Raw genomic sequence first — 11,925 nt, forward strand, 5'->3', positions numbered from 1 at the left:
CACCAATAAGCTTAATCATGTAGATTCACAGGCACTGTTTTCAAACCTTATAATCCGAGCTAATCCGATGGGAAGCTGCATTATACGATAGTGTGGCTTATGCACTAAGCAATGGAAGTATTTCCTAAATCCGAGTTCATTCACCCACGATTCCAAGCCAATTGACACCCCACTAAATTAAAGGCGACAGCTTAGCAAACAACTGTTAGGCGGAAAAAAGGTGCGCCTGAGTGCGCATTATCATTCAGCACGTCCGTCGTTCGCGATTCGGTGAGTAATTAAATTATATATTTTCAACCAAATCCACCCGCACCAATCTCTCTCCCATTGATGTGCACACCTCCCGTTGGGATGGGAAAAAATGGTAATACATATCAAAGTCATAAATTCATCCCAATGCGACACTTCCGGCAGCTCCAACAGCGTGCCATTGTGGGTTTCTCCAGCGGTGCGTGTGGAGATTTTTGCGGCTGAATTATTTATTGCCGTTCGGGAGCGCATTGTATATGACAACTAATGACGGTTGATGCGGTTCCGGTTGGTCATCGGTGAATGCATTGAATGTGGTGTCGCCCAGGAGGATTATTGCCGGGTCTAGTGCTGACCGGTAGAAGGTAGAACTAAATAAAATAGTTCTAAACATATCTTACCAACTCCTCTGATAATGTGGGTCAACAAGAGACTGACTGAGATATAACATGTGAAAATGCACCATCAAATCGGAAGCACAATCATCCTTTCCAGGCCGTACGGTAGCAGCACTTTCCGAGTTGGTACTATCGGAGGCTATTTTATTGGCAAAAGAGAGTCATGTTTTAAACTACTCCATACAATCATGTTTGATCCTTACCTTGCCGTACCTGTACCGCATCAGCAAGAGAACTGGTTGCCTGTGGTTTTTCGGGGGGCGTACAGGGGAGAAATAAAAAATGCAATAGAATTGCCTTTGCCCAGATGAAAGTCGGGCCAACCGAAAGCCGTTACCTTGCGGCATCGGTCGTGTTTTGTGGCCACTCACTGTGGATGCACAGCTATTCTCTATGCATTGGAAAATCTATGTTTTATGAGTCAATTAAACATCCGAAAAGCTTGACGGGAACCGGTGTAAGGGAGGGGAGTGCTCGAAGAATTTCTATTGACTGTGTTGTTGAAAATTCCAACCAAAGCACCTGCTTCCAAAGAGCATTATGCCGATCGACCGTAGAAGGCTTTTCAGCATGCCATGATAAATATTATTCTCACTGACTTCCACCGGAACACAAAGAGACTGTGATAAACGTTTTTCTCGAATTAAATTATCATCAACCCGAGGAGAGAACTTCAGGCCACGGGTATCAAAAAGACACAGTCAGCACTTTACTTTGCCGTTGAATTGAAGTGTGCACTTCCGATCGATTGTTTCCGTTTGACTGCGTTTTGCTGTGGTGCTCTCCGTCCTCCATTTCCGGCCGTCCGTTACTACAGGTATATCTTCGGTCCCTTATCGGACCCATTCCGCGCCATCCATCTTGTGCCGCTAACAGCCGCCTTTCATCGGGTGGCATCTTATTGACAGCATTGGAAAATTGTGCGCACTGTACGGGAACGATTCGAGAGATGCCGGGGTTTTTGCGGTCACATAGAAGTAAAGCTGCTCGCGAGGAACGATTTAACAATGCCGAACACGTTTCGGGAAACATTAGATTAGACGTCCAGCCGATGCCAGTCTAGAGGTGCCGAGTAAGCGGTTTAATAGCGAGCAAGGACGAACCACTCCCGGTTGGAATGATTAATTTTCCTTTCTTTACTGGTGGCTTACGCTTCGATTGAACATGTACTGTTTCATTGAGCCGAAAAGCAGTTTTCGCAATGGTAGTAGAATACTAAAGGTAACCCTCTGAGGCGGAGTTTAAATTTCATAATCCTCATCGAGTGGAAACATGACTGAATAAGTAAGATATAGCATGAAACGTGTTTGATGAAATACAAATTAACGTTGAGCGTGGAACAAAAAGTGAAACATGTGGTTTTCCTCAAAACAAAGCGCTTCTACCACAGCTTGATTTTGAAGCATGGTGCCAAAAATGTTAACTAACCGTTGAATATTTTATTAAAATATTTTCCAAACGACACAAGATGGCGCAGGGCACAGGGGATAGACAATCATTTATTAGGCCGAGTCGTTTTTCCTTGCGTTGGGGAATTGCAAAAGAAAGAAATTATGCTCTCCATATCCTTCGGTGTGCTTCCCCCGTGACTGCTGACGAAGTTAAAATATTCAATTGCGCACACCACAAACGAGCAAGATGCAGAAGAAAGGAAACTCTAAGAAATTTTTGAAATGATATTCCTAAACCGTCTACCCTTGTGGCCAGAGACGTGAGGTTCATTTGCTGGGGGGAGGAGAGAAGAAAAATGTATGGAAAAGGATGTCGTTTAGGCGAATGAAATTTAAGGCCTGGTGAAGAGTCCGGCACTTCTTTATGTCAAGAATTGCTGAGGCATCGTAGGCAGGCATCTAAAATTATTTCTCTTCCAGCGTTACGCTCTGATTCGTCGGACCAGATTTGTGCTACAATAGCCATACAGAAGAGTGTAGCGCTACATTTGCCTCCCCGAATCTAAATGGCTTCGTTTGGCTCGATGGCGGGAAACAGGAAATGCTAATGTGGAAATCGTCTTGGCGGAAAGCGCCACTTCCAGATTGCTCCGAAGCGAGGAACGTTCCTGATTTCATTTGTTGCTTTTCGGCAAAAGAATATTCCTCATCATTCCTATCCATCTGTGGTTGTGTTTTTCGTTTTAGCTTTTTGTTTCCTTTCCAACCGGAGACTTCTAACGGTACGTTGCGTCAATTATGAGCAGGCTAAAGCACTTGATGTATCCGGTAGATTTATTTTCACTCTGCCGGAATGGATGGGCTCCATTTTGTGTTCTTCGACCAAAGGAAAGGACACCGATCTCTTGGGAGATTGAGTAGATAATGAATTTAATGGGTACTCTCAATGTGAGTACTCCCTGGTCAACCCGGTTCCTTAAAGGAGAACAAAAAGGCACTTCGCGGAAGAAAAATCCTTTTGAAGAAAAGAAAACCGCATGTGCCAAAGCAGGAAAGGGAAAAACAAAAAAACACCCCAAATGAAGAACGCTGCGTAATGAAAAAGGATATTACCAAAACGTACCACTTTTTGTGACCCATCTGCGCTTGCTTTAGTGTTGTCTGGTACGTCTTTATACCACACTTACATTTGTGTCTATTACGGCGTCGCGCAAGGAACCGTTTAGTGTTAAAACTTGAGCGAGCGAGGAAGTCATTCCAATAGAGGTACAGTTTTATGTTGCCCCGTTAAGCCCGCCACGTAATGCAGTGAAGGGAGGGCGAGTGGGTGGCGGATTGTAGGGGATTGGAAATGAAATGGCTTTTCCCGCCTTTTCCACATCCCTTGTGACCCCGCGCCCCCGTTGGGTGGTGCGTACAAATCAAACTTAATGCTCCTTCAAAAAGGCGATCTCGTTAACAGTCATATATACTGCCGCCATTAAGTAGGAAAACATTCACTTTTATTAAGTTATTTTTAGCACTGAAGTGTCTGACGAAGCTGTGGATGCTTGCAACGTTTCGTTTTTTTTTTCTCTCTGTTTCGAGTCCACCCTCCAGCTTCGAAACGGAAGATGGCGTCGATGGAGAACAACAAACACACGACCGAGTGAAATTCGTGCTCACTTGAATTTCCATGTTTGTTTGCCGATGTGTCAGCGAATCCATTGCCCTCGTTTTGCAGACCCTTTTTCCTTTCATCTCCCTATGCAAAATATCTACTTCCGGGTACAACTCCTAAAAGGCGCCCCCCCCCGACAGTAACTCCTTCACTTACCACACCATTCCGGGCAAAGCACACGTGGTCATACACGTGGTGGGGAGGAGGTGATGAAAATTAAATGATAACATTCCGACAGTGTCAATACTGTAAACAGAGGCGCGTGTATCACCGAGTCGTTAATGTACGAGCCCAGAATCGTAAATGAAGACAGTTGACATCGGTGATGAAGTCGGATTTTGTCCTCATGTGTTCTGCGGATGTAAAGGCTCGAGCGAGGCCTAGAAAGGGCTCTGGATTGAGAGGGGGGAAAAAAGGGTAACAAAAGGGCACATTTTGGGCGGGTGGGCAGGCATAAACGGGGCAAACCGGAACCGTGCCGTTTATGGTTGGGTTTAGTTTCAACATTTTTATCGCCATTTTAGCACCATGTGATCGGGTGTGTATGTATTGATTGTTTATGGGTGTCGCCGACACGCCACCAGACGTGTGTGTTTTAATGGTGGATTGTACAATTTTACGGCGTTGTTGCGAGCCATTTTCATCATCCTGTTGATGGTTTGCAGCATTCACTCTAACAGTGCCACCAGGGGTCTTTCGCGACCTTTGGTACATTTTATCATCCATTTACGAACAAATAGTTCATTTTTATCACGCACATGGAAGAAAAGTTTTACAGCTTTATGCACAAATTTAAGGGTCACACTATGACTAACAAACGATGTCTTTTACCCTCCTTGAATGAAGCAAATTGAACTTAGATTTCTATGTTGTCTAAGATATAAAAATTGTAAACCAATTTGTACAGCTTATATAGAAAAAGAACAAGTTAAAAACTAAACTCTAGTGAAAATAATATAATTGTTTAACATTTTCTCCCATTTCAGGATGGCCAACGCTAGCGGATTACGGTCTAAAGACGGACGCCGCGGATTTGCGGGGCCAAAGGAATGAATCAAGTTTAATTAGCACATAATTTCACTCAAGTTGCGCCGTAAATAATGGCTATTGAAGATTGCGCCCGCCGCGGCGTGGAGGATGAGGTGGTAACGGCATAATGTTCCCCACCTTGCGGGCGGAGGGACAAAGTGTCCTGGGTCGAGAGACAAGACGGATGTGGAGCAGAAAAGATTTTCGTGCAGGAGATTGCAAACCTGAAGTGCGGGTGCTTTTAATTTACGGCTCAAAAGTTTTACTTTTTCCCATCCAGCCATGCGGACCGGATTTCCCTCTGCTTCATCTCGTTTCGGGGGGGGAGAACGCAGTTTGATTTGTTTGTACGGTTCATACTCGGCTTGGAGCCCCAGTATCGTTCTAATTAAGACGTTGGAGGCATACTCATCGTTTGCCAAACGGTTGATTGCTACCTTCCCGGCACCGAGAACCGCATTCGTTTGGAACGGATTCCGTTGTTGGAACGTTTTTCGGAAGATCTGCGGTCTGCAATCGTTTTGTTATGGTTGGCAAATATTTTACCTCACCACGATGCAATATCTTATGACGACGCCCAACACACTTATACTCGCCGTGATTTACGGCGCTACTACTTTGGCACGTGCTTTTGTGCATACTCTGGTGAGGGGGATCTTTAAGCACTTCTCGAAGGAGTTGGTGGGAGAAAAGGATGTACGAAAATCGGTGGCACCCGGTAAAGGTTGATCACGTCTGAAGATATAGGAGCTGAGTGAGTGATCCCTTCCCCCGCCCGGAAGTACCCGGAACGCAAACTGATGTTGACGTGAGTGAAATACTGCCTCTGGCGAAGAAATGCTAGACACGCTGAACTTCCGGTAAAAAAGCCACGTGCTTTACGGTATCGCTAGTCTGCGATCCGGTGCGCTTAACCTCGGAAAGGTGAGCCGGATTGCTTCGTGGCTTCGCCTTACAGGATGCCCGCGCAAACGCCACTCATAACACTTCCACCATCCAGGAATACGGCGAGACCAGACGTCGACTGGGCCAAAGGGAAATGGAAATTTCCATCAAATCTAATTTATTTTACCGTCAACAGCTTTTTGTGTTATTGCACCCACAGGGTAATAAAAGTGGATCATCTTTTCGCAGCATCATCCCGAGTGGAGGTGGTTTTATGTTACAGGCGGAAAAGAAATCGCCTGACGATGCCCCGATTTACCGGGATATTCAACCTCCCAAGACGTCAAGGGTGGGAGTAGAAATGATAAATAAAAATGGAGCCGAGCGAATGTACTCGAAAGTAAATTTTCGGGTGCACTTGAGCCGGAACGCAAACAGACAGAACCACACACTAACACACACACACACACACACACACAGAACCACAGACGGTAAGAAGGATTTTCGCTTCTGGTCTGGAATTGGGTGTAAACATTACAAGTGGAAACATCCCACTGAATTCGTGGGGTTTGTACTTCCGGGATTTGGGATGGATGGATGAATGGATGGACAGTGCAAGTCCACATAGCGTCCGCCAACAGCGTCTGCCACTCGAGAAACTTACTTCCGAGTTATTGGATGCACCGGGTTTTGTCCGGGAGTGTGCTCTCTGGCGATTCTTTCGAGAAGTCGAGTGAGTTGTAGAATATCTGTGGTTAGTTTTGCCCCGTTCAACTGGGAACTGATGTTTTATTTGGCCACAGTACAATCAAACCGAGGTTCACGTTGCGCTTGGCTGCATTCGCTCGAAAAAGGACAACGTTTTTTCCCTCCAGTTTGTGCCGGCAATGGACTGAAGCATGTCCCTGCAAACAGAAAAGCAAACGATGTAAGAAAGGAAAATAAAACGTTGGAGTGCAATGTGTTTTTGCAACACAGTAATAGGTTGAAAGTGAAGATGGCGTAAGCTGTTTCATGGGTCATTCCTGTTTTGTACATGGGAATGTTTTTTCAAGCAGGAACTTGTGTGTTTCAAGTTTTTTACCTAAGATCATCAGATCGTCTTCAGAACAAATAGACCGACTTATAACTGTAAATGTTTTTGTTGAATGCTATTAAGCGAAGTCATCACTATTTGATTGCCAGGCAGTCACAATGAATAAACTTCTTATCGATAGATTGAGGACAGTGTTTAGTTTCCTTTCGTGTTTTATATTTAAAAAAATGGCTTTTTGCTCTTAAATAAATTCCTTTTGTATATTTTGTATATTTTGGGGTCTTTGTGGCTTTTAAGACTTAGATTTTGATTTCCGTTAGATTTCTCTATGACATCATCCTGTGTCAAGTTCTGCTTTTTATTGAATGCTCTACCATAACAACTTCTTTTTTAAATTAAAGTAAAGAATTGATTTTAACTTACCAAGTGTCCTCCTTTACGTACACTTCCACTGTGGGCTTTGGGAATCCGTTAAAGTTGGTGGCAAACGTCATACCGTACGCGCCGAGATTCTTGAACACGATGTAGTCACCGATCTGATGCTCGGGGAAGTCCACATCTTCGCACACAATGTCGGTGGAGTCGCACGTTGGTCCCCAGATTGTGGTCCGGTAGGATTGCTCCTGTTCGCGCTCGGGACGTACCACCGGAACGGCTCGCTCGAGATCATTGATCTGCCGTAGGCTGAGCCAATCGAACAGCGTCCCGAATACGCCATCATTGATGTAGTACATGATCTGCTCGATCCGATCGGCTTCCCGGGTGACTTTCTTGCCCTGGATGGTCGAGAGCAGGGTGACGGCCGACCCGACGTAGTATCGACCCGGTTCGGCAATCACTTCTACCGTTTGCTCGGGGAAGAAATCTTGCAGCCCCTTTTGGACGGCAAGCGCAAACTCGTTGATTGGTTTGTCGCTATCTCCAGGGAAACCACCTCCGATGTCGAGCAGCTTCAGGTGGACACCAAGGTTCTCGCGTGCGTAATCAAATACCGACCGTGCGGACTCGATCGCCCGATAGAAACAGTCCGCGTCCAAACTTCCACAGCCGACGTGAAAACTGACACCGATCACTTCCACTCCGAGCGAGGCGGCCCGAGCCAACAGCCGCAGGCCATCACCACGGGCATCGCAGCCAAACTTCTTGCCCAGCGCTATCAGAACCCGATCCGAGTCGTGCCGGATGCGAAGCACTACCTGCGCCTCCGGATACTCCCGGTGTACCTTCTGCAGCTCGTACTCGTTGTCGAACGTCATGCGCCGAATTCCGCGGGCACGGGCAAACGCCAGCGCCTCGGTCGACTTGATGGGATGTGCGAAGAGGATCCGATCCGGACTAACCCCGAGCGCCAAGATGGCGCGCATCTCAGCCTCCGAGGCGCAGTCAAACCCAGTTCCCAGACAGGCAAGCGTAGCCAAAATCGCCGGATCATCGTTACACTTGACGGCGTAGAACGGGGTTACGCGGGGCATCGTGTGCAGCCAGTTCCGGTGCTTCCGGACCACATCGTCCAGGTCAAGCACATGCAAGGGATGCTCCCGTGTTCCGGATCGGATAATTCGATCAATCTCCTCCTGTATGGAACCGGTGTCTATCGGACGAACCGTGACATTGTTCAGCTGCAGCAGACTTTCCTTCGCACTGTCCATGATACTGAAATCTTCAACGATTGCTTGTCACTCCGAACGCACTCCGCATACTAAACTCAAGTGAGGCCTTCGTCACACAAACACGGAACTCCATTGGCCTTAACAGAACTTAAGCTATCACGGATTAACCGCTGTCTGTTTGACAATATGATAAGGCCTGTACGATGAGTCCACCGAGTAGGGTAGACATTACCGGCACGTGTCTTTGGACCTGTTTTTTGTATTTTAATTAGACCCTTATTTTTTGTTTAACTTTCTTATCATGTGTATTTTTTAACCTAGCGATCGTAGACACACTTTCATCAATTATAAAAAAAATTGCCTACTATCTGTTTTTGTCGATCCTATAATTGGGCTACTTTCTGAAATAAGCCGTTTGATTGCTACATCTTTTCACTTTACTAAAACTCTAGACAAAGTTGTTTACATGATAGCAAAAAATCACTTTATACTTACAAGATAATGTGTAATCTGCTCAAGTAGTTTCTGTTACCTGTGAGTTGTGTTTATTTGCCTGTTGTAAGGTTTTTATCGTCTGTTCACCCGTACCGCACCATGAGAGAATTAAAAGAAAGGATTGGAAATATTTAAAATATATGAAAATATTTAATTTATTATGAGAAATATCAGTTTTGAAAAAACACTCTATTGTATATATAAAGTATTAACTAGCTTCACAAAAGATTGTGCTATTTTATGTGAAAGTCATTGTTTTCTCATTGTCGTATGGTTTAATCTTCATTGTTTGGAAATCTTTTCCAAGTTCTTGCCATTCGATCACACCTTCCCACCAACCACTTCAAGTGTCTCCTTCAACGGCACGAAGATGATGGTCTCGTGCAGCAAACTGTCGTTTAATCCGCTTCCGTTGCTATCCGCTGCTATTGTTGTACATCGCTCGCCGTACCCGTTTCTTTTTCGCCAAAGAAAAACAGGCCAACGAGAAAAGTTTGCCAGCTTTTCTTTTTATTTCGCTCTCGGGCTCCCGATTGCCCAGCTTTCCAGACCAGACAGCAGGCAGCTCCGGTGGCGCGATGGATATTGTTGTTTGCTGAAACCAAATACGATTAGACTAAGCTTCCGCTGGAGCGCGCAGGGGATTATATCCGGCACCCACCGGATACCGGATGGCGATGATCGCTGGGGGACGATTTATCAACTGCATTGTGATTGTTTTTGTCGCCAGGGCACATCAAAAAGAGGGTCGCGCACTTTGTAGCACAAGGACGGATTTTGTATTTCTTAATTAATTCATCAATGACAGATTCATACATTTTATTATGGTGTTAGACAATTTGATAGTCTAAGTCATTTTTGTTTGTTTTGATATCAATATTTTATTTCAATATTTTAATGTAAAAAACACAATTTTTGTCTGAATCGAATAGTTTATCGAAGGGTGTGTTAAAATAATGAAAAATTGTTTTAAAGTTATTAAACATAAAAACAGCAAAAACGATAATAGAATTAAAAAATGGCGCCGAATAAATCGACATAAAAAAACGATTTAAGAACTTGGGAAAGACGGGCTTTCGTTAAGGTTTGCTTTGTTCGTCTTAATAATCTTTTCACAAATCATTCCTATTGCCAGTGATCAACGTCTATATAAGTTTATGGTTGTTGAAGTTGTTGTTTGTTATTTATTATACAGTTGCTTACATTGCCTCGTCCATGCTTACATCAAATTTATTGGTGCCTTACCTTTACCGATGATTTCCGCCGCATTACCTAGAGTGACCGACTCAGCCGGGAACCTTTGGTGCAGTGAAAAGCGAAGCGGTAAAGGCCAACCACCTGCCAATACATTTATTTCCTTCGCGCTTCATTCAATTTTCCACGATCCCTTTGGAGTTTCGTTGACTTTCGACTGGGAGCGTCGTCCGTGGGTTGGTGGATTTTTCCCAACACCCGACGCCGTGAAAGTCAGCAGCTCGTGTCGTAGGAAAAGCGAGGAAAAAACAACGTAGCTGTTGAGAAATATCACTTCGCTATTTGATCACCTTACCCTTCTCCTACTTTCAGTGCGTCCTTTCGAACGATCCTTATGGGTTCGATTTTTTCTCCTTATGTAACTGCCAGTCCACTTGTGGACTTGTTAAATTGAAGCCGATATTTTGTAGCCTTTCCCATTACTTTCCCCCCGTGTCGAATAGTAGCTGATGTCGGCACTGATCGATTCAAGCGTCTGGCTTCGTTCAGGTCGTGGAAGGAAGGAAATTGAGGCCGGGGGAACCGTGACCAGTGAAGTTCGGCGAAAGGATGATGGTGTTGAAGTTTCGATTGAATTTGGCTTTTGGGACGGGATGGGACAAAATCGATACAGATGAAAAATCATGAGCATGGCAGCCACACATTTTGGCTGCTATATCACGTGCTGGGGTCGGCCAATTTTTTTTTTCATTTTACACAACAAATATCACGTTTGAAAAGTGTAAAGATTTATGCCATAACAAGCATCGGCTCCGTTTTGTTCAACGACACAGCATCATGTGCGAAATAGATTTTCATATAAACGACTTGGTTGTCGACCACTGGAAAGCGTTGAGTTTCTCTCCCGTAATGGGGGTTAAAAGTAAGATTTGTAGCAAAACACGAACGTCACAGCAGCGTAGGGCGTGAAGAGCGTATTCCTCAGTGGATCTGATTCCGACAAGTGTTGAAGTATTTTTGAACAGAATCCTCCTGAGATAGGAAAATTGTTTCGTGAGCATTTGATGAAAAAAAGTGGTGCAAAATAAATTGTCAATTTGATATGAAGTTTTTCATTCGTTTTTTTTTCAACATTCCACTTCCAACCAACCAACCGCTTGGCTTTGAATTGGTTTGAAAAGAACAGCAATTTCTTCCGATACGCCAGGGAAATTCAATACCGGACTGGAAAGCTGATAAACTCGACCGTCAGGAAGCTTGCAAATAATGTGCTCTCGGAAACGATTAGAAAGCAGCATGGAGATGTGTTGGCCAGCTTCTTGCCTGGTCGGGTGTGTTCTTTGGGATGCTGCATGTTTCACTCGAGTATGAACTGGACAAACGAGTGGAGGAAAAAACATAAACGGCACTGCTGTGGGAAACCGCATCGACTATAAAGGATTCCTTTTCCTTTTCCACAGCGCTGCTCGCTGCGATACCTTTTGTGAAGCATTGAAACATTTATTTTACTTATCTTTCGAATCAGAATGTACGTTTCATTTCCGCCCTCTGGCGTTCCGGGTTGTGCAAAAAAAAAAAGTGGAGTTATTTCTATCCTTTGAGCTGTTTTTTTACTTGTTCGTCGGTCAAGAATTTCCGACTGAATTTTCGCTGACTGTTGGCGTTCGGATCAGCTCCTCGATTTGCGGAAGTATGCGACCGGCGAAGGGGAGAGTGAAGTGAATTTATCGGAAATTCGCCGAGAGAAAAGTTATTACAGCTCAAAAGCGTGCTTCGCGAGTTTTTATTCCCAGGAAGAGTTTACTTCCACTTACTTTACTTCGGCACAAGCGGCCCTGGCCGGACAACTTAACGTTTCTTTAGACTTTTCTTTTGAATTCTTTTCCGTTCTTTTTTATACCGGAAATGGATCATGGAAATCGTTTCGTAAAGGTACGAAGTACGTTCACGCCAGTGATGGATGGTTATGGCGCCCCGA

The 11,925-nt window shown here is 44.7% G+C and overlaps 1 protein-coding gene across 1 annotated transcript; it reads right to left on the bottom strand.

Moving 5' to 3' along the window:
• Nucleotides 1–6,380: 6,380 nt before the first annotated feature.
• LOC131271819 (ornithine decarboxylase 2-like) lies at nt 6,381–8,297 on the bottom strand. The gene is made up of 2 exons (XM_058273373.1): nt 7,072–8,297; nt 6,381–6,517 (listed from the first exon to the last, which is right to left on the bottom strand). The coding sequence occupies exons 1-2, from the start codon at nt 8,295–8,297 to the stop codon at nt 6,433–6,435; spliced, it is 1,311 nt and encodes a 436-aa protein (XP_058129356.1). The 3' UTR covers nt 6,381–6,432.
• Between the last annotated feature and the right edge of the window lie 3,628 nt (nt 8,298–11,925).

This window comes from Anopheles coustani, chromosome 3, assembly GCF_943734705.1.
Source record: "Anopheles coustani chromosome 3, idAnoCousDA_361_x.2, whole genome shotgun sequence".
NCBI classification, from domain to species: domain Eukaryota; kingdom Metazoa; phylum Arthropoda; class Insecta; order Diptera; family Culicidae; genus Anopheles; species Anopheles coustani.

Bases quoted from the DNA above. Each gene is read 5' to 3' on its own strand.
- LOC131271819 (XM_058273373.1), bottom strand. From the start codon at position 8,297: ATGGACAGTGCGAAGGAAAGTCTGCTGCAGCTGAACAATGTCACGGTT. The intron at 6,518-7,071 runs GTAAGTTAAAAT...TTCTGTTTGCAG, and splicing joins TACGTAAAGGAGGACACTTG to GGACATGCTTCAGTCCATTG.